This window comes from Monodon monoceros, unplaced genomic scaffold, assembly GCF_005190385.1.
Source record: "Monodon monoceros isolate NGI ecotype Baffin Bay Population unplaced genomic scaffold, NGI_Narwhal_1 Super_Scaffold_9, whole genome shotgun sequence".
Classification (NCBI taxonomy): Eukaryota; Metazoa; Chordata; class Mammalia; order Artiodactyla; family Monodontidae; genus Monodon; species Monodon monoceros.
The window spans coordinates 20,850,877-20,872,155 of record NW_021703786.1 but is presented as its reverse complement, the minus strand read 5'-3'; the positions used below and the strand labels follow the sequence as shown (position 1 = coordinate 20,872,155).

The 21,279-nt window shown below is 36.7% G+C and overlaps 1 protein-coding gene across 3 annotated transcripts in view; it reads left to right on the top strand.

The window, feature by feature from the left end:
• Positions 1 to 21,279, top strand: part of NSF (N-ethylmaleimide sensitive factor, vesicle fusing ATPase) — a 157,916-nt gene that overhangs the window by 105,014 nt on the left and 31,623 nt on the right. For all 3 annotated transcript variants that reach the window (XM_029211233.1, XM_029211235.1, XM_029211234.1), the window contains 3 exons: positions 4,403 to 4,498; positions 7,930 to 8,086; positions 11,182 to 11,315. In XM_029211233.1, coding sequence (XP_029067066.1) covers positions 4,403 to 4,498; positions 7,930 to 8,086; positions 11,182 to 11,315 — 387 coding nt within the window. The remainder of the gene's footprint in view (positions 1 to 4,402; positions 4,499 to 7,929; positions 8,087 to 11,181; positions 11,316 to 21,279) is intronic.

Below are 21,279 nucleotides of genomic sequence, written 5' to 3'. Positions count from 1 at the left end.
TTTCTGTGAGTAGTGCTAAGCCATTGAAGAGTTTTAAGAATAGCAGTGACATAGTGTTAAAACATAAGCTCACTCTGGCAGCTTTGTCGAGTGGAGTATTTAGGGGAGTGAAGTTGGTGACATAAGACAAGAGAGGGGAACTTGTATAACAATTCACGCAGGAAATAGTAAAAGCCTGAACAGTCAGGTTGAGTATGTTTTATTCGGGTATACCCTGGCAATGGTTTTAAACCAAGGGTCGGTAAATTGTGGCCCATGGGCCGTATCCAGCCAACCACCAGTTTTTATAAATAAAGTTTTTTTGGAACACAGCCACCCTTGTTCATTTATGTATTGTCTGTGGCTGCTTTCATGCTACCATGGCAGAGTTGAGTATTTGCAAAAGAGACTGCATGGCCCACAAAGCCTAAAATATTTACTATCTGGCCCTTTACAGAAAAAGTTTGTCAACCCCTGTTGTAGACTTTAAGTCCATATCTTATTCATTTCTGAATCTCCCACAGTATTTCATATAGGTCTTAATACTGAGAATATGGTAGCTGTTTAGTAAATATTTTTTTTTTGTTGTTGTTGTTGTTTTTGTTTTTTGCGGTATGCAGGCTTCTCACTGTTGTGGCCTTTCCCGTTGCGGAGCACTGGCTCCGGACGCACAGGCTCAGCGGCCATGGCTCACGGGCCCAGCCGCTCTGCGGCATGCGGGATCTTCCCGGACCGGGGCACGAACCCGTGTCCCCTGCATCAGCAGGTGGACTCTCAACCACTGCGCCACCAAGGAAGCCCTAGTAAATATTTTTTAAATTAGTAAATATGTATTCTGTATCAAACTCTTTCTATAAGCCATAATTCCCCTACATAATGGAACTGACTTTGTTCTAGCTCAAGAATGCCATAATGGAAGAGGCCACTTTAGACAAGGTGGTAAACCTCTTTAAAATACCGGAGGCCCAGTGGGGAGGAGGATACTAGGACTACTGCATTAAAACAAAAAAAAAAAAAAATTGAGAATGCTGAAGGACTGGATAGTGTGGGAAATATAGTATTGGGTCCTTTATAGAATGGACCCATTCATTTCATTCATCCATTCTTTCTCCTTGTCATAAGAAATGTCTTAGAAAAAGTGATGGTGACTTCAAGAAAAATTGTATAAATGATGTGAAAATTACTCCCCACGATACCGATCTTTCACCTCAGACCACATCAGTGCTTCTTGATACTATAATCCACAATAGCTAGTTTATTAGGTATCAGATTTTTCATATGCATTAGCCACTGGATTTTTTATCTTATTTAGTCATTTGTCATTTTTATCACAATAATCTTATCCCAAAGTGTCTCTAAGCCATTGTCAAGAAACATGCTTTCTTTAAGCATGTATTGGATTTATTTACACACGAGGCAGTGAGAAACGGTGGAAAAATCACAAGTTTTGTAGTCAGAAGGTGTGGTTATGTGTTACAGTTCTTCCTACTTTTTTTGTTTCTGATTTGTCAAGGGGAAATAACTACCTATTTCATCAAGTTTCTGTGAAAATGAAATCAAATACTGTTTGTGGAAGTGCCTCAGTTGGTGTAGAACTTATACACAACATTCATCTGTTTATTATGATGTTCTTTGTTTGTATTATAAAAAGCCATTATTGGGAATTCCCTGGCAGTCCAGTGGTTAGGATTTGGTGCTCTCACTGCCAGGACCTGGGTTCAATCCCTGGTCGGGGAACTGAGATCCTGTAAGTCTACTGGCATGGCCAAGAAAAAAGCCATTATTAGTGTTATTTTGCTTCCTTTTCAAAAGAATTAGGTTTAAACAAAGTCAGGTGGAATAAACTAAACAAGCCTTCCCTGTTAAACTGTTCTTTCAGGTTTTTTGAAGCAAGTGGAAAATCCAGTCATGAACACCTGATGTGCATGTCACTTGTGCTTGAATCCATGTTTGTGGTCAACTAAAATTCATGTGACATTTGGTTGTTTTTAGCTTGAAAGGAATTTCTGCTTCAGTTAGAGAAGATAACACAAATTTCTTCTCTAATCTGTTATAAGGAAATAAATTGAGGACACACACACACACAAACACACACACTTTACAACTGAATCAAAGCTGATTTATGTTTTCAGAATTTCAATAAAATTCTTTTTTATTTTCTGTAGAATTTTGAATGATTAAGGTCATTCTACCCTTAATTTAAGAGGAATGATAAGAACTTTGAAAGGTCAGATTTAAAAGGTTATGAAATTTAAGTGTGACCACTGGATATTTGCTAGTGTTGAAATACAAGTTTATTAGTTTCTGCAGATATAAGCTGAAAGATGTTGCCTCTTCCATATTGATTAGCTGTTATAAATAAAATGCAGAAAGAATCACATTAATTCAGACAAATGAGAAAAGGTTTTCTGAATGAGTAAAAATTCAGAATTGTAGATTTTTTTAAATAACATTTTGAGATTTTGACAAAATAGTAAAAGTTAGCCAAGAGAAGTCCTTAAACTTATTTTAATGAATAGGTATGAAAGGTTTATCATTGTAGTATTGATTACTTACAATTAGGTGACTTCTGAAATTCCTGGAGTGTCTAAAAACAACTTGTTCTAAAATAACTGTCCCCCAGCCATCTTAATTCACTTTAATTCATTGGGTGAGTTCTTTCTTAGTAGTAAAAATGCAAGGTTCATACCAGCTGCAGTCCTGAAATCTGTCATATTTTTCAGCAAATGCTGAAAGATAGACAAGATTTTCCCTTCATATTGCTATATGTTTCTGTCATTTGAATTCAGTTTCACTCTAAAAGGAAATCATAATAGTATTTCATAACACTGTTATGAAGATGCTTGCCTATGCCTCCCTGTGTACATACGAGAATCATTTTCTAGGATAGATAGATAGCCAGATGGATTTTTGAAGACATGGTTACATTGTCTTCTAGTTTCTAGTGTTTATTCTGGTTCCTTTTACAGGTGACCTGTTTTTGTCTCTCAAAAAGGTTCTAGAAATTTCTCTTCACCTTTGGTGTTCTGATAGTTTACAACACTGTGTCTAGACAGATGTGGGTTTCTTTTCATTTACCCTGATCACTCATTGAAACCTTTAAATTGCAAAGATACACCTCTCTTCAGCCGGAGAAATTTTTTTTCTTCTGTCTTTTATTGTTTTTTTCTCTTCCTTCTGAGACTCCTCTTAGATCAGTGTTAAAACTTCCAGATACATGTTCCATACTTTTTAACCATTCTCTCTCACTTTCTGTCATTTCATGGGATTTGGGGCAGGAAGGGAGACAAATAAGTGTTCTGTTTGCCATCTTGATCTAGTTTTCTGACAGTTCTTTTTGTCCCATAAGGCTGAGTTTTACAGAATGTTTGTCATTTTATTTGTCTCAGCAGTCCATTCCTAAAGGAACATGACTCATATTTTATAATAACCTTTGGAAGGTTGATACTGCTTAACATGCTTTGGTTTTGTAGTCAGATTTTGTTGAAGATATGTTTTTTTTAAAGCCCATAGTACCATTTTAAAAATTAGACTCACTTGTCTTGTGCTATTGGGAGTGAGCCCAGTCACATTAAAAAGTGTGTTGGTATCTCAATCACTCATCAGGTCCAGACAGCTCCAAGTGCTGATAAAGGCCTTGATGCTTCTGCAGATGTCTGTTCTAAGTGGTAGCTTCAGGTGCAATAAGCAGAATATTTGGAGCTGGCACATAGATTCTCAAGCAGAGAGTATGAGTAAAAATCAAAGTTGTAGGTCCTTGGTCTCCTAGAATAATGGTTCACAGACCTGGTTGAGCATCAGAACCACCTGTGCACTTTATAAAAATGTAAATGCATGGACCCTCTGTTGGACCTGTTAAATCAAAATCCTGCAGGGTGGGGCTGGGCATCTATATAAGTATGTAGGGGTGTGTGTGTGTATATCTTTAAAGACTCTAGGCATTATTCTGATAGGCGGCCGAGGATGAAAACCACTGTTCCTAGAGACCCTCTCTATATAGTTTCTCCTCCTCGTGCCTCATTTTGAAAAATAAAAACAAAAAAAACTCTATCCAGTGCCCTTTGGTAAAGATATGTGATAATTTACTTGACTGGTACCCTCTTCGTGGACATTTAATTTGCTTCCAGTCTTCGGCTATTACAAATTACTCTAGTAGATATCCTGGTACATATAACTTTGTGCACATTTGTGAGTATATTCATGGGATAAACACCTAGAAGTGGAGTTGTTCAGGCAAAAGCCATAATATATGTATATGTAGGGGTGTGTGTGTGTGTGTGTGTGTGTGTATGTTTGTGAATTTGAGAGAGATTTTTTTTGTCTGTGGAAATACGCCTTTTATATCCTCAGGTGTTATATTCTTAGGCTGAAAATATTCTTAAATCTTGGAAGTCCTTAACGTTTTGTTTTCATTTCTAATCAGGCCAGTACTAAAGTGGAAGTGGACATGGAGAAAGCAGAGAGCCTGCAGGTGACAAGAGGAGACTTCCTTGCTTCTTTGGAGAATGATATCAAACCAGTGAGTATGAATACTGAGTGATGTATAAGCCAAAAATAATAATAATAATTCAGGGGAAAAATAAGTGCCATTTTACCCAATATTTTGGAAGGTTATATCACATGTAGTTTTTAAAAAAATCATAAAATCTCAGTACTGGAACTGTCCAATATAAGAAACATCTGTTCAGTAACTCTGATGGCTGGGTAATTAACCAAGACTTACTGAAATATTTCTCATGATAGGGAGCTCACCATCTTGTAAGGCAGACCATTCAATTTTGAGACTTTCTAATTATTAGTTCTTAAATTGTTTTGAACTAGAAATAGTTTTCTCATTAGTTCTTATATAATCTGAAGCTACGGAAACCTAAATTATCCTAATTCATCCATCCTTCATATGTTAGTTATTATGTTTAAAAGTAATTCTCATCTCCTTTCTCTCTCCCTTTCCCCACCCTCCTCCAAGGCATCCCTTTTTCTTGCTCAATACCTCCAGTTCCTCTAACTGCTATAGTTTCTAAAACTTTTAACCATTTTCAGTGCCCTTTTTTAAAAAGGTGTCAATTTTCTTAAAATATACTCAAAACTCAATAGTCATAGTTGGAGTTTTAGAATACATTATAAGGTCATTAACCCATTTTTCTATAAAACAACCACTCATGTTTGAGTAACCATTATTTGGAGTCCTATATTAATACAAAAACAAATTGTAGAACCTTAAAAAGGTGTGTATGTTGTTTTTCTTTCTTCAATGGACCTTGGGTGCACAGAATTAGATTAACTTTAATCTTTAATTCATGACATACTGTCATTAGTCTACAGTGTATAAAATAAAATATGGTATGTATTGATTTTTTGAGACTTGCTATTTTATTATGTATTTTATTATCAAGTCATCTATATGATTGTGCTATGCCTCATTTATTTTCATTGCTGAATAGCCTTCCATTGTGTGACTAACACAATTTGTCTGTTTTCCTGTCAATGGGCAGTTGGAACATTACCAGTTTTTTGTTATTACAAACAACTGCTGCTAAAGCATTCTTGAATGAGTTTCTCCTAGATATATGTTTAGGAATTAAATTGCTGGGTTGCTGGGTATATGAATGTACAATTCAAACTAAGACTTTCAAGCTGTTTTTTTCAGTGGTTGAACCAATGAACACTTCCCCCAATAATGTAAAAGAGATCCTGTTCTCTACATCCTCTACAACACTTGGTATTGTCAGACTTATTTTTTGCCATTCAGTTGGATGTAAAATGGGATCACATTTTGGTCTTGATTTTCATTTCACTGATTACCTATGAAGTATTTCTCCATATGTTTATTGGCCATATGAGTATCTTCTGTGAGATGCCATTCATGTGTTTTGCCTATTTTTCTGTTGTATTGTTTATTTTTATTTGATCTGTATAAGTTCTTTATATATCCTTGACAACAATTATTTGTTGCAAGTATCTCCTTTAAAGACAAAAATCAACTTGTTTTAGCCCATCTGCTTTTTTAAAAAATTAATTAATTTATTTATTTTTGACTGCGTTGGGTCTTTGTTGCTGCGCGTGGGCTTTCTCTAGTTGTGGCGAGCGGGGGCTACTCTCTTCGTTGTGGTGTGCGGGCTTTTCATTGTGGTGACTTCTCTTGTTGCAGAGCATGGGCTCTAGGCACGTGGGCTTCAGTAGTTGTGGCTCGCGGGCTCAGTAGTTGTGGCTCGCGGGCTCAGTAGTTGTGGCTCACTGGCTTCAGTAGTTGCGGCGCACAGGCTCTAGAGCGCAGGCTCAGTAGTTGTGGCGCACAGGCTTAGTTGCTCTGTGGCATGTGGGATCTTCCCAGACCAGGGCTCAAACCCGTGTCCCCTGCATTGGCAGGCGGATTCTTAACCACTATGCCACCAGGGAAGCCCCCTGTCTGCTTTTTTATGACTATTCTGACTTTTAACTGACTTTTCAAAAGTTACTCAGCAATGGAAATGGTTTAGTCTTTTGCTGTTATTATTCGTAATAGTTACCAAAAATATTAGAGCCCAGCCTAACTGATCTATCTTAAAATTTTTTCAAGGCAGGTAATTTGGCTACAAGGAAAGGGGCAACTAAGATAACTTAGTTAAGTAAGCAGTAACTTTTATTTATTCCAGGGATCTGGGGGATAAAACAAAAACTGAAATGACAGGATCAGTAAGGATGGCTCATACATACTATATAGCTTGGGAGGGTCACTGTTTTCTGGTTCATGTATCTCAGTGCTGTTAGACAAAAGCCAGCCAATCTACATATTTCCTACAACAGCCTTCCAACCAGTATTTATTAGGCTCTTCCTTTATAACTTTTTACACAGCCACTGCATTTACCATATTCAGACCAGAGAATAAGAACTTTACTCTGTACTCAGGAATCAAAGCACTAGTGTATGCAAGGACCAAAGAGTGGTCTGAAAAATGATTTGGTGGCAAAGTAATAGAGTGATGAGACCACTGTATACTGTTTATAAACAGTATTACAAAGGATGACTTTCTGTTAGGTGCAAGTTCTAAAGAACTGTTAAAGTTATTCCAGACATTGGGGAGTGAGAACTTGACTTGAGGGTTGTGATAATTTTTTTAAATTAGAAATTGTCAAGCTATATGAGCTTTATATTACATTGGGTTATATTTTCCTACTCATTTCTTCTCCTGTTAACCTTGTGGAAATGCTATTCAATTAAGTAAATAAGTACTAAAGTTTTTAACTACTTTTGGTAGCTGGTTTGATGGGCGTTACAATTTGAGATTAGAAGTTGAAAATGAAAAGGGTTGTGATTTATGCCCCAATATATAGTACAAATGAAATGATTATATATAGCAATTGCTTTTCTTTCCTTTCCCTAACCCTTCAATCTTCATTACCTCTGCTCATTTCTAGCTCGTTCTAAATCTTACATTTACACACACACTTACCTTTTGGTGCGATTCAACTTATATCCCCTACCACCAAGCGTATGTGGACAAGATCTCCTCATTACCATTTCATATTTCCATTTTAATATCTGACACCTACAGTCAGTGTTAGGATAGTATCTTTGTGTGCTGAGCCAACTGTTTCTAATTTCTAAATCCATATTCTCTCTTTCTCTTTGCTCTTGACAGAAGGCCACAACCCATGTACTCCTTATAGAAACAAGCACGTTGGAACATACCCTTTCTCAGGGATTGCGAGGGCTTGAGCCCTCACAGAATCTGAGCCTAGAATATATTTTTTATTCCGTTAAGTCACGTGAAGCAGTTTTTGCTCCAATTGGGTAAAAAGTTAAATGAGAAATTATAAAAGTTTTTCTTTTCTTTTCAGGCTTTTTATATTAATATGGGATATTGCTATAGCCCTAGCATGTAGGAATTATTACTCATCCTTTATACCTTTAAATATTTAATTTTTAATACTGACGCTGAAAATGCTTTAAACTGTCCTTTTCCTTCATAGGCATTTGGCACAAACCAAGAGGATTATGCAAGTTACATTATGAATGGTATCATCAAATGGGGTGATCCAGTTACTCGAGTTCTAGAAGATGGGGAGCTGCTGGTCCAACAGACTAAAAACAGTGACCGCACACCATTGGTTAGCGTCCTTCTGGAAGGTGAGAAAAAATGATGTGATAGCATCAAAAGCTGAAAAAAGAAAAAGAAGCACTTTTACAAAGCCATTTAGCACATTCCAGAAAAATGAATTATTTTCAGTTCTAAACCTGTTCATGATTTGAAAATAGCAATCCATTCTGTGTTCCGATATTGTGCACGAATTTAAAGCTTCTTGGGTTAGAATGTTACTAATGAATGATAGCAACTAGTTTTCTTATAAGATTGTATCTAAATTTCTATGTTACTTAATAGACTCTATGATACCACATAATATTCAATTCAATTAAAAAAATATTCACTGAGTATTTACTATGTCTTAGGCATTGAACTGGTTGCTGGAGACACAAAGGCATTCACAGAGTTGAGTCTGGTCATGAAAAAAGCCATGTAGACAAATACCTAACTACCATGTATGTGTGTAAGGGTATGTGAATGCAAGTCATTTTGCCCAGGGGTGGTCAAAGAAAGTGTTCAATTTAGATTTTGTAGGATCAGTTAGGATTTTACCAAGTAGACAAAAAAGGAAGGACATTCTGCCAATTATTTTTTATAGTTATAATTAGTAGAACAACAGAAAAGTTCAGTGAGTCCACATGACAGGGGAATCCAGCCCCTTCCAAAGGGCTAGGGGTGGGGGCTCCCTGAGAGAAACACATTAAGCCAAGACCTAAAGGACGAGGAGAAGCTGGGCGTGCATAGTAACTGCGGAAGATGTTCTAAACAGAGGGACCAGCGTGTGAAAAAGCCCTGGGCTGGAAGGAGACTGAACCAGAAAGGGAGATTGGCTAAGACATGAGACTGAAGAAGTAGACAGGAGCCAGTTCATGCAAAGCCTTGTAGACCATGTTAAGGATTTAGACTCTGTCCAGGGGGCAGTGGGGAGCCGTTTGTAGGATTTTAAGCAGTGAAGTGACATGATCAGATTTATATTTTCAAAACATCATGACTGCTTTGTGATAGAGAAAGGATTAGAGTGGCAAGAATACACAGGAAAGACCAATGGTGAGAAGCAGTTGCATTAGTTTTAATGAGAGCTGATTATGGTTTGAAGTACTGTAGTGGTAGGAGAGATGGAGTTATGTAGACCATTTTGAGAAATATTTAGGAGGGAGAATAAAAGAGACTTTATGATAATTATAAAAATGATTAATTAATTATTAAGCATAATTAAGCTAACATTCTTTGAACTCTTAACTATTTGCCAGTCAGTCTACTAGCACTTTACATATACTTTCTCATTTAAACCCCACTTCAGTCCTGTGGGGGCAGATGCTGCTGTTATCCCTATTTTGTAGATAAGGAAGCTGAAGCTTAGAAATAGTAAGTAGACTGAAAATGGGGAGAGATCAAACATGATCCCCAGGTTTCTGGTATTCACGGCTGGTAAATGCTATTGTTTACTAAGACTGGGAACGCTAGTGGAGAAGTACATTTCAGAAAGAAAGATCATGAGTTCAGTTTTGGACACATTAAGTTCATGGTTCCTATAGGATAATTGAATGGGAAATGTTGAGTAGCCCACTGGATATGTGGGTCTAGTGCTTAGAAGAGAGGTCTCGCTGGCAGTATACATTCATGAGTTGTCAGTATGTAGACTGTTGTTGAATCCATGGGAGTGGATGAAGTCACTTACAGAAAGGGTAGGTTGAGAAGAAATGGGGGGCCTAGGACTAATCTCTGAGGTGTGTCAACATTTAAGGACTAAGTAGAGCAGGAACAGTTGACAAAGGAGATTGAGCAAAAATAACCAGAGAGGTAAGAGGGGGGAAAAAGAGAATGTGCTGTCACAGAAGCCAAGAAAAGTATTTAAGGAAAGAAGAGAGGTATAGCTGATTCACTTTGCTGTACAGTAGAAACTAACACAACATTGTAAAGCAGCTATACTCCAATAAAAATTAATTATAAAAAAAAAGAAAAATAAATAAAGAGGAGAGTTATCAGTTGTTTCAAATATTCCTGAGAGACCAACAGATAAAGTGTTGGATTTGGTGACGTGGAGGTCATTGGTGACCCTGATGGGAGCCTGTCCCATGTAATGGCAATGGAAGCCATAGCGTTTGTTTGAGGATGGATGGAAGGTGAAGAGTGAAGGCAGCTGGTGTAAATGATTATTTAGGGAGGTTCCATTTCGAAGGGAGAAGGCAGAGTAGTGTTGAGAGTAGTGAAGTCAAGAAAGAGGTTTTTTTTGTTTTGTTTATTAAACTGTCAGTAGACTAGAGCGTGTTTAAACGCCGTTGGTAAGGCTCCAGGGAAGAGGGAGGGGTGGAACATATGGGGGAGAGGGTACAGTCAATAATTTCAGGTTCCTTACAGATGTGGAGAACAAATGTATGGACACCAAGGGGGAAAGTGGTGTGTGTGTGTGTGTGTGTGTGTGTGTGATAAATTGGGAGATTGGGATTGACATGTATACACTAATATGTATAAAATGGATAACTAATAAGAACCTGCTGTATAAAAAATAAAATTAAAAAAAATAATAATAATGTCAGGTTCCTGAGAAGATGGGAAAGAATGATTGGTCAGTTTATGGTTGGAAGAGGGGCACATCTTTTATTACACAGAAGGGAAGGAGGAGATGTCTAAATATTAAGTAAGTTTGTAGCTTTGGTTGCTTTCATGAGAAGACCTGAGTCTTTAGTTTCCTAGCTCTTTAAGTCACGTTTGCTTCTAATAAGGCAGTTTTCCCTGCCCCTAATATCACCTCCTAAGAAGATTGTATTTTTTTGTCAGACAAATGATTTGATAGAACTAATAACATAGGTACTGATATGCATTTGAATGCATTCTCTTTCTTTTTAAAGAAGCAAAATGCTTGCATTTTGTATATTTAGCCAGAAGTTTGAAAGATTAAGGTTATGTGAGAAAGAAAGAAGGAATATATTTCAATATACTTTTGAGAAGTGCTAATCAGTTCATTAAATTTAGTTGCTAATAAATAAGAGAAAACATGTCTGCCATGAAATTGTGTCAGGAAATGTTAATGAGCAACTAGTTGAGGCCTCAGTACATTGTGGATAAAAGTTTAAACTTGTTTTATTCCTCTTTGCTTAGGTTGGCTTTTTTCCCCTGACTTGCTCGTATTGTTATGCAGGTCCTCCTCACAGTGGGAAGACTGCTTTGGCTGCAAAGATTGCAGAGGAATCCAACTTCCCCTTCATCAAGATCTGTTCTCCTGATAAGATGATTGGCTTTTCTGAGACAGCCAAGTGTCAGGCCATGAAGAAGGTATCAGGATTTTTACTTTCATTTTAATTTCCTATCTCTTAGATGTGTGTGCACGCGCGTGTGCGTGTGTACGTACACATGTACATATATATCTGTCCTTGTGTGTGTGTATATATATGCCATGGCAGTTATGTTCTTCTCAAGTAGAATTAAATTATCAGCAGAATTTGGTGGGAAACAGCAACTGTTTTAGACATAGTATTTAACTTTGTAATGCATTTTTAGTAGAGTATCCTTATCTTCCAAATTATGCTTTGTTTAGTGTGTATTATGACTAATTTTCATTTCTTAAGTTTGTATTGTCTTGATTGAAAGATCACAGTTAAGATTGTTTGAGTAGAGTGGAGCACATTCATTTAGGATTTTTTAAGTTCTTTCATCAATGTAAAAAGTCAGACTAGGGTCAATTAAATTGACTGTATAGTTTGGGAAAGAACAGAGGTGTATCATTGGAAAGATATTCTCAAAACCCCTACAGAAAGATGGTGGTATATTAGATAGTAATCAGTCTGCTTGGCAGACTTAGTGCGGTCCTTGTCTTTTTGCCTTTCTCCAAGTGCCATTTGTCACCTTCTTAATACAGCTGCTTTGAACCACTGGTGAAAGTTAGAACAACATAGGATCCTAGCGCTGAAAGAACTCTAAGATCGTCTGGTTCATCGCTCTTACATTCAAGCAGGTACCATGTAAGGCATTTAGGATAGTAGGTGGTTGCTCATTAAAAACAGAAAACAAAAACAACAAAAATCAATGCTGAACACTCTTAATGCCTGTTTCACCTCACTTAATTTCCATTGATATTCTGATTTTGCATACTCCCAGACAGTGAAGAAAGATTATTTTTTATATATTTAGTTGAAGTATTTATTTTACTTAAATCCTTTTTTTCATGCTTGATCTTTTATAAATAAGAACTTACTGTAAGTTAAAGAGATGTGAGAAAATCAGAATGAGGGGAAAGAATCTTGAGAATGGGCTTGCTGCCTAGTAAAGACAGCTCAGATGTTCTTTTACCTTGTTCTTAGGCCCTCACTTTATAAAGATGTAGGATAGAATTACCTTAGTTTTTCTTTAGGGAAGAGATTGAAGAGGAAAATACATTCTTTCAAAAGCAGACTCCAAAAAAATATAAGTTTGAGAAGTTAGTCTCATGTTTGTGCAGGTAGCAGAAAATCATTTGTGTAGATTGCTTGAAATGGATAGAGGAGGCGGAGCTTGGAACAGGATTCCACACCAAAACGTCAAGGTAAATATTCTGCGTAAGGTCTTTGAAGTTGAGTGTGAAAGCAAGGGAAATGTTGTAGATCAAGAACTTAAATATCATAGTCTGTTTATTCTGTGTCTGAAGTGAGACCTGTAGTATCTATCCTTCCCAGGAAAATCTGGACAGAATCACTAGGACCAGTAACCTCCCTAATGTAGGTAGGGGTTGCTTTTCTTTATTTTTTGGTCTTTTTCCCTTTAAAGGGAACCTTTAAACCGCTTTTGTTGAAAATTTAAATAACCCTTGGAATTGGTGGCCATTGAACTTAGCATTTAATTGAACAGCTGATTCTATTTTCCTAACTCCATCTATTCCTTATACTTGTTCAAAGTAGTCATCTTCTGTGCATATGGTAAATTACTCCACTGCTTTCCACCAGCTGCCAGCTTCTACCTCACATGTACTCTGAGATGTGGGTGGATGGTCCTGGTTTTTTCTATAAAGTTTTTTTTTGAAGTATTTTAGGCTCCTGCACATCAAAGCTGCTTTGCAAGTGTGAGATATTATCATTTTTATTATTTCAATCTCTTGCAAATTGACTTGAGGGTGGAAGGTAATATGTGCTGATTTTGGAGGCTTAAATGGTTAAATTAATGGCTTAATAACTTATGATTTAATCTTTAAATTGTTGAAGCCTTTCAAGGTAGGGTTTCAGATGAGTAGAAGGCTAAGGTGTATAAAAATAAGTGTCTATACAAGCTTACTTGAAATGGTTTGGATTCATGATTCACTGTCTGGATCATCCTTGTACCCTTAAAGTTACAAAAATCATTTCTGCTTCAACAGTATAATAAATTCATATTAAGACTTTTTGGGTTTTCCTTGGGGGAAAATATTATTCCTTGTGACTAAAGAACAGAACAGAGAAAAGAATGAAGCATAGGTGTCTTAGAAATATGTTAGAAATACTGCAAAATCTTTCCCTGCAAATAGTTTTCACATTGTTGCCTAATGATAGATTGACAAAAGCCTGAGGGCTCAAACCCATCTAAAGGTGCTAAGTCTTCCAGTTTGCTTTTGAAAATGAAATATTAATGCCATTATTTAGTAGTTCTAGTCTCCCTCCCACCATTGTTCTATTCCCTTCTTTTTTTTTAGTGTGAAGATGGAAAGATTTTTTTTTTCAAAGCACAAATAATTTATAATTCTTTATCATTAGGGAGAAGACATTTCTTTCCTTTTAAGTGCTTCCCTCCCACCCCCAAAATGTAGCTTTTCCCAATTTCAAAAATAATTTAGAAAATGCAGAAAAGGATACAGAAGAAAATAAAGCCCATATTTGTCCTTCTATTTTCTTCTCTACTCAGATACACATACACACACACATATATTGGGGATCACATTGGACATACTGTTTTAAACCTGATTCTTTCACTTAACATGAAATTTTTTCATTGTCATTAAATGTATCTCAATATTATGTTAAATTAATAGCTGTATAATATCCATTTAAACATTGCTTTTTTGTTGAACATTTATGTTGTTTCCAGGTTTTTTCACAATTATAAACAATATTCTGTAGAACTCCCAATCACTGCCCCCATTTTCTTATTACATTTTTCTGAGAGTAGCATCCTGATTTACTGGCTGAGAATTTGGACTTAGGTTTCAAATAGACCTGAATTTGAATCCCAGCTCCACTGCTCTTACCAGCTCTTATAGTCACTTAACATATAAGCCTCTGTTTTCTCATCTACCAAATGAAGATAATATTAACAGCTGCCTCATTGGGTTGTTACGAGAATTAAATGAGATGGTGATTTATGTACGGTATCACGTAGTGCCTTGGGATATAATATGTGCTCAGTAAAGTATAGTGGTTGTTTTTACTTATTATTATTGCACATACACTTCTGGTTATTTCTTTAGGATAAATTCTCAGAATTGAGATTGCTAAGGTAAAAATATTAATGGTTTTCAAATTTTTATAAGTATTGCTATTAAAACTTATGTAAAAACACTAATGTTTATAAAGCCCACCTCTTAAGAAAGTTGTGCTAATTTACACTTGCAGCCCCATCATATAAGAGTGTCAGTTTCCTTGGGCTCTTGCCCGAACTTGATGTTGTTAAAATATTTTTTGCAGAAACTAACATAACATTGTAAAACAATTATACTCCAATAAAGATGTTAAAAATATATATATATATTTTTTGCAAATTTGATAGGTAAAAGATTGGCATTAAAATCATTTATTCACCTACATTTTAATGACTAAATCCTCAGTTTTAAAGATTTTTCAAAATGTTTTGCAATGGCAATAGTTTGTGAAACTCAGAAATATTATAATACATTAATTTTTCTTAGAGGTGGTCTGAATACTTAAGTCATAGAATATCTTTATATACCATTTTATTACTTAAACCAAGAGATGAGTTTTTGTTAGTAGAGAGGGCCATTAGGCTTGCTTTAATGAGTATCTAAGATTTAATTGCAACTAAGGTATTCTTATTCACATACAGATGGTGCTAAAATATATGAAAGTAGTTTATTCTCAATTAATTTAAAATTCACCTTATACTTAATCTGCTTAATAAATCCTTTCTCCATAGATAAACTCCTCAGTACTAGCAAAGTCTGTATGAAGTATTATCCTTACATTCTGGGGGGGATACTATGTGTTCCATTAAGATATTTGAAGTGTTCACAGATCTTTCTCTTCTCCCCCATTTTATTTTTGTTTCCCCAACTTTATTCTGTTTAAAAATTTTCATTCCTTTATCCATTTTTGCATGTATACTTAAAAAAAAACCCCTATTTTACTAGTTCTATTAATGGCATTAAATGAACAAAAGAACAAAGCAGTAGAATTTGATTTTAACTAATTACCTAATGTTGGTGCTTTCCGAGTATACAATCAGTACAGAGGTGAAATAGAACAATCTGATGTGACTACATTGTTTGAACAAAATTAAGTAGAAAATTAGTGATTTATAAAACTATACCCATTAATAGCATAATATAGTCTTGTTTTTAAAAGGACTGAAAATTAATGGAAGAAATTTTCCTTTCCACTAGCTTTGCAAGAAAGAAATAATCTTCTTTGAATATCCTCCTGTAAATCCCACTGCAAATTGTAGTCTGCACAGAACAGAATCGTGGTGCCTAATCCTCCTCTTTTCATGGTTTAGTCCATACAAAGAGCAGAGCTGGAAATTGGATCTTTTGACAGCAGTTACTAAGCAACAGAATTTGGATGTTTTTGGTTAACATCCTAATATATCATGTAGCTGATTTGTTGAAGATTGTGCATGCATTAACTGAGAGAAGTGGACACCCCGGAAGTGACTACAGGTCCCTGTACTGCTGGGGGACGAGCACTTGTTTTTGTTTAATACACTCTGTCTTTTGATGTTTGTATCTGTTCGGCACACAAAGGAAGATGGTGTAGCTCTATAGTGGAATTTAACTTTCAGATCTTGTGACTTTTTATATTATTAAAAATACCCCACTCTGTCGCTCATGTCATGTGAAAATTTAAGAATTTTTCCTGAAAAGCAGGGAGAACAAATAAGGGATTTTAAGGTCATTCCAGGAAGCTTGAGTGCTTTGCCAAAAGTTTAGGTCCACTTCCTGAGGCAGTTTCATTAGAAGACAACTAATGTTTGCTTGGTCTGCTCCCAAGTTATTTTTAGAAACTAGAGATTATTACTGATAGCACCAATTTGAATTTGCTCATTTACGTTTTTATGTGCTATCAAATATGATTAGAGTATTCTTTCAACTAATTGCTGACAGATTTACTACATTAGGGATTTTCTAAGTCATCAAATTCCTACTGTCATCAGATTTCTACTAACTAGGTACTTCATGCCAGCCACTTCAGAACTGAGATGAGCTCTTACAGCCCCCAAAGAACCTGAAAATTTGGCTTCACTTACCTCAGAGCGCTAAAGAGGTTATAGAAAAAGGAGGACAGAATCTACTTAGAACACGCTTTGCTGTGGTTTGTGATTCTGAAAGGCTGGGATTAACATGGAGCTAATGCTGGCGTGTTCCCATTTGTATTCGTGTAGACTCCAGCGTCTGCAGCTGCTGCCCCTCCCCTGCACACAGGTGGCTCCCAGCTTGTCTGAAGATTCCAGGAGCGGGCTCTGTGCCTTGAGAGCTTGCTGTGTCCTTCAGGACCATAACAGACCTGCCCCTAAACCCTTGGCAGCAGGAGCCCCACACCTCCTCTCACAGGGCCTCCAGCATGCCTTTGCTGCAGTCCCAGGCCCCACACATTCCACGTTGTCTCTCATGACGCACTACACCTGCCTTTGCACGCAACAGTGGAGGCACCAGAGAGTTTAATGATGACAACCTCATTATGTCCACAGCTAGAGATAGACTATGGAACTCTTTTCTAGAGACGTTCTTCATCTTCTAGAATAGACCTCTCGTTTTTTCCCTGTTGACTATTGACACTCTTTTCCACATTTTTCCTTTCTTCCGTTCTTCCATTCTGTTTCTTTAGCCTTCTCTTTCAGACTTCTCACCTGACTCTAAGAATACGTCTATTCTGCTAATTTTACCTACTCTACAGGAAACTCCCTGATAGAACTAGGATGACCATACACTCCAATGTGCTGTGTGCAATCATGGTTTTTACCTGTTGTTCCAGCATGATTATTAACAACTCCCACCTTTCAAGTGTCCTGCTTTGCATGATAACTTCTATGATCCCCTTCTGATAACCTCTTCAGCAAGAAAAGACTTGAGCATCATACTTTCATCTTACTAAATGAAAGGATCAAAATTTAAGTTAATTTTTTAAAGAGTCTGTAAGATACCACTAGTAGCCCCAGCTTCAGCCCACCTGGCTAAATGTTGTTTGGACGTTTGGTCTGGAGCAGGCACTGTGTATTTGCTGTGTGCGGTTACTGACGGCAAGTTTGGCACTTTAGTTCTTCAATTCGAGCTGCGGCAGTTTGTACAATTTTACTTTTCTTTCATCTTTCCTTCTTGTACCTCTCCTCCTTTTTGGGTTTATCTACCTAAAGTTATGGTAGAACTTCCCAGCTCAGTATGTAAATATCTCACTTAGATTTTAGTCTGGCAGCTAATCGCATATATTTGCCAGTGGAATCTGAGTATCTCCTTATTTAGCATTGGGCCAGGAAGCCAAGAATGGAAGAGGCTGAGGAGACTAGGCAGAAACATGGATTCAGGGAAAGAGTGATGACCTTATATTACACTCGTGACTACATAAGGAAAAGAATGTGTGTGTAAGAAGTGAAAGGTGTGTGTGTGTATTTAAATTAAAGCAGAGTTAACTGAAACTGGTCAGATTACAACTGGAATTGCATAGCGTTTGTCATGGTTAGTATGTTGTTAAGAGAGTTTGCTGTGAGTACCCCTATCCCCGTGGTAGTAATTAGTACATTAAGAGCTGTCTGTAAAAAAAACTAAATTAAAGACTGCTCTAGGTATTTTTCTTCTAAAATGTTATAGGTAACCCATGTCGTCAGCTGTGAAATGATTTGTAATGCTTTGTGAATCACAGTATCTGAGATAAGTTAGTGAGACTGCATATAAATTTATCATCAGTTTAGACCCCAGCAGAGTCCTGAATAAGGTTCCTGTAGCCCTGTAAGCTTTAAGAAGGGAGAAGGGCTGATTCAGGGAAAGTGTAAAACTAATGCAAGTAGCCAGTCCATGATGTCTTGGGCCCCTGTGGCTTTAATCCACGATATTACAGCCTGTCAGACAGAATGATATGCTTGCATCAGAGCCCTTAGTAGAATTCTGAACAAATGTTTTAAAGAGCCAAGCATTTTTTTCAGTGACTTCTTAAAATCACCGGAGTTTGCAGGATACCACATTGGCTGCTATATGGTCCAGTTTTCAAAAAAGAGCAAAGAACCACAGTGGAACTGCTTCTAAACTTTTCCATTGTCTCTTCCATTTCTCTTCTGCTTCATCTCTCACCCACCACTCCCCATACACACAGCACCAATGCTGACACCTCTTCATTTTAATTCTTATTGACTGTATGTTAGTTCCTGCAGTGCTCCTAAATTTTCTCATCTCTGTGCCTCGTAATAATCAGTACACTCTGCTTAGAACACTTTCTTTCCTGGTTTTTACTGCACTGTTCATCCTTCAGGTCTCAGCTTAAATGTCACTTCCTAAATTTAGGAGACCATCGTTGACTCCATAAGCTCTTATCAGTAGCAATAGGCTAAGTTATGCTGCGATAATGAACAACGCTGAAAATCTCAGGGGCTTAACACAACAAAGTTTATTTCTTGCCCACATTACATGTCCATCATGACTCAGAGGGGAAGCTCTGCCGTAGTTTCTCAGAGATTCAAGCTAATAGGTAATAGAGACTCCATCTCACATGCGATTCCATGATAGCCAAAGCAGGATAAAGGATGTATGATGAATCAAGCAGTGGCTCTTAAAGCTCCTTTCAGAAAGTGATATACTCTGTACTCACATTTTACTACCTAAAGCAAACCCCATAATCATCCCTAACTTAAGAGGGGGTAAGGAAGTACAATCCTACCATGTGCCAGAGAGAGAACCAGGATGTGTAGGGTATCCCCAAGGACTACCACCGCTCCCGTGCTGTATACCAGCACATCATCTGGTATTTCCTCTAACATCGTGATGCCATGCTTTATTATAGTTACATGTGACCTTACTCATTACTCTTTCCATTGCCTTCATTAGTGCTTGACACATAATAGGAATTCAAAAATATTTGTTGAATGAATGAATAGAACAACACTCCAAGATTCAGTCCTTAGCTCTTTATTCTTCTAGTTCTACCATTTCTCCTTGAAGATCACATGCCTCTCTCATGGTTTCAGCAGTCATTGCCCTGAGGGTGATGTCCATACCCTGACTTCAATCTTACATCTCCAACTACTTACTTGGTATTTCTACTTGAATTTAATGCATAAATTTAAATTTATTCCTTCAGTAAATATTTATTGATTACTTTCTGATAAGGCATTATTTGAAGTGATGTGGATACAGAGATAAATACAATAGTACTTGCCTTCACAGGGCTTAAAATCTAGTGTAATATAGGGAAGAATACAATGAATCCGTTAATATATACACAATATACAAAATGCTATACCAAAGGAGAAGAGAAACAAGTGACTTACGGCAAGATGGAATTAGAACTTGTGTTGTTTCAACCATTGAATCCATTGAGCAAATATTATTACTAAATACTCTTCTATGCTGGGTACTGAGGATAACATGAATAAAGTTCTTTTTCCACCTCACAGTCCAGTGAGGAGACAGGTAGCTAAGGACGAAAGGGTAGGTGAGATTTTGATACAATGTGGGAGGGTGACTGAGGGGTATGGGGGATGGTGCAAAGGAAAGCAACAGAGGCATTCTTTCATGCATGCATACAGCAAACATTTATTAGGCACCAGTGAGGCATCAGACCCTGAAAACATAATACTGAGGAAGACAATTCCTACCTTAAAGAATATACAAAAAAAAGAAAAAATATATATATATATACAGTATGTTGGGGAGGAACTTACCATCTAGATTGTCAACATGAGTTATTATTTTGCTTTTGTTTTTGTTGTTTTTGCATCTGTGAGGGCGACTTTTGAGCATAGAAAAGACCATGTGTAGCTAATTTGAGGTCTAAAAAATTAAAATTCAACATATTAAAATTATATAATTTAAAATCCAGTTTTTCAACACAAAAGAAAACTTAAACTTTAAAAAGGTCCACCCCTGGGACTTCCCTGGTGGCGCAGTGGTTAAGAATCCACCTGTCAATGCAGGGGACACAGGTTCGATCCCTGGCCCAGGAAGATCCCACATGCCGGGGAGCAGCTAAGCCCGTGCTCCACAACTACTGAGCCTGCGCTCTAGAGCCTGCATGCCACAACTACTGAAGCCCACGAACCTAGAGCCCGTGCTGTGCAACAAGAGAAGCCACAACAATGAGAAACCCGCGCAACGCAATGAAGAGTAGCCCCCCTGCTCGCTGCAACTAGAGAAAGCCCGCGCGCAGCAACGCAGACCCAATACAGCGAAAAATAAAAACAAATAATTAAAATAAATAAATACATAATAAATAAAAATAAAGTCCACTTCTTTTATTCTATTTGTAAGTCTAGTAAAAGGTAGTTCAAAAAGAGACTTTTATAACAAATTTCTTTAAATATTTTAAACAATATTTACACATTTAAAATATTTTATTTTCTCTTTGATGTACTTCAATTGTTTAACAAACAAAACATTCTAAATTTCAAAGTAAATCTATAAGTACATTTACTTAGTAATAAATTAAAACTAATAATATAACTATGGTGAATCTCAGATTACCATTACCATTTGGACGGCTATTAAAGTTATATTTTACCTTCCAACATAAAAGTTTATCAAAATTAATTATTCAACTGCATATTTTAAATTGAACTAACAAGGCTAATCTGTTAATCTAACATGGGAAGTTAATTGTTACAGAAGTTTAAAGACCAACTATTCACAGATTGTCTTTATACTTAATATGAAAAAGATTAATATTTTAGGTTTAATTTACTTTATTTCTATACCTAATTCTTAATCTTCTATAGTTAAAAGATACCCACTAAGGAATATTGTGCTACTACAAACAAACTTGGGAGAGGCGTGGTTACCATCTTGGTGCACTGAGGTTACTTATCAATCAGATTAGGCTGGGATACAGGAATTAATTCTTACAGATGACACCAGTGGGATTCACTG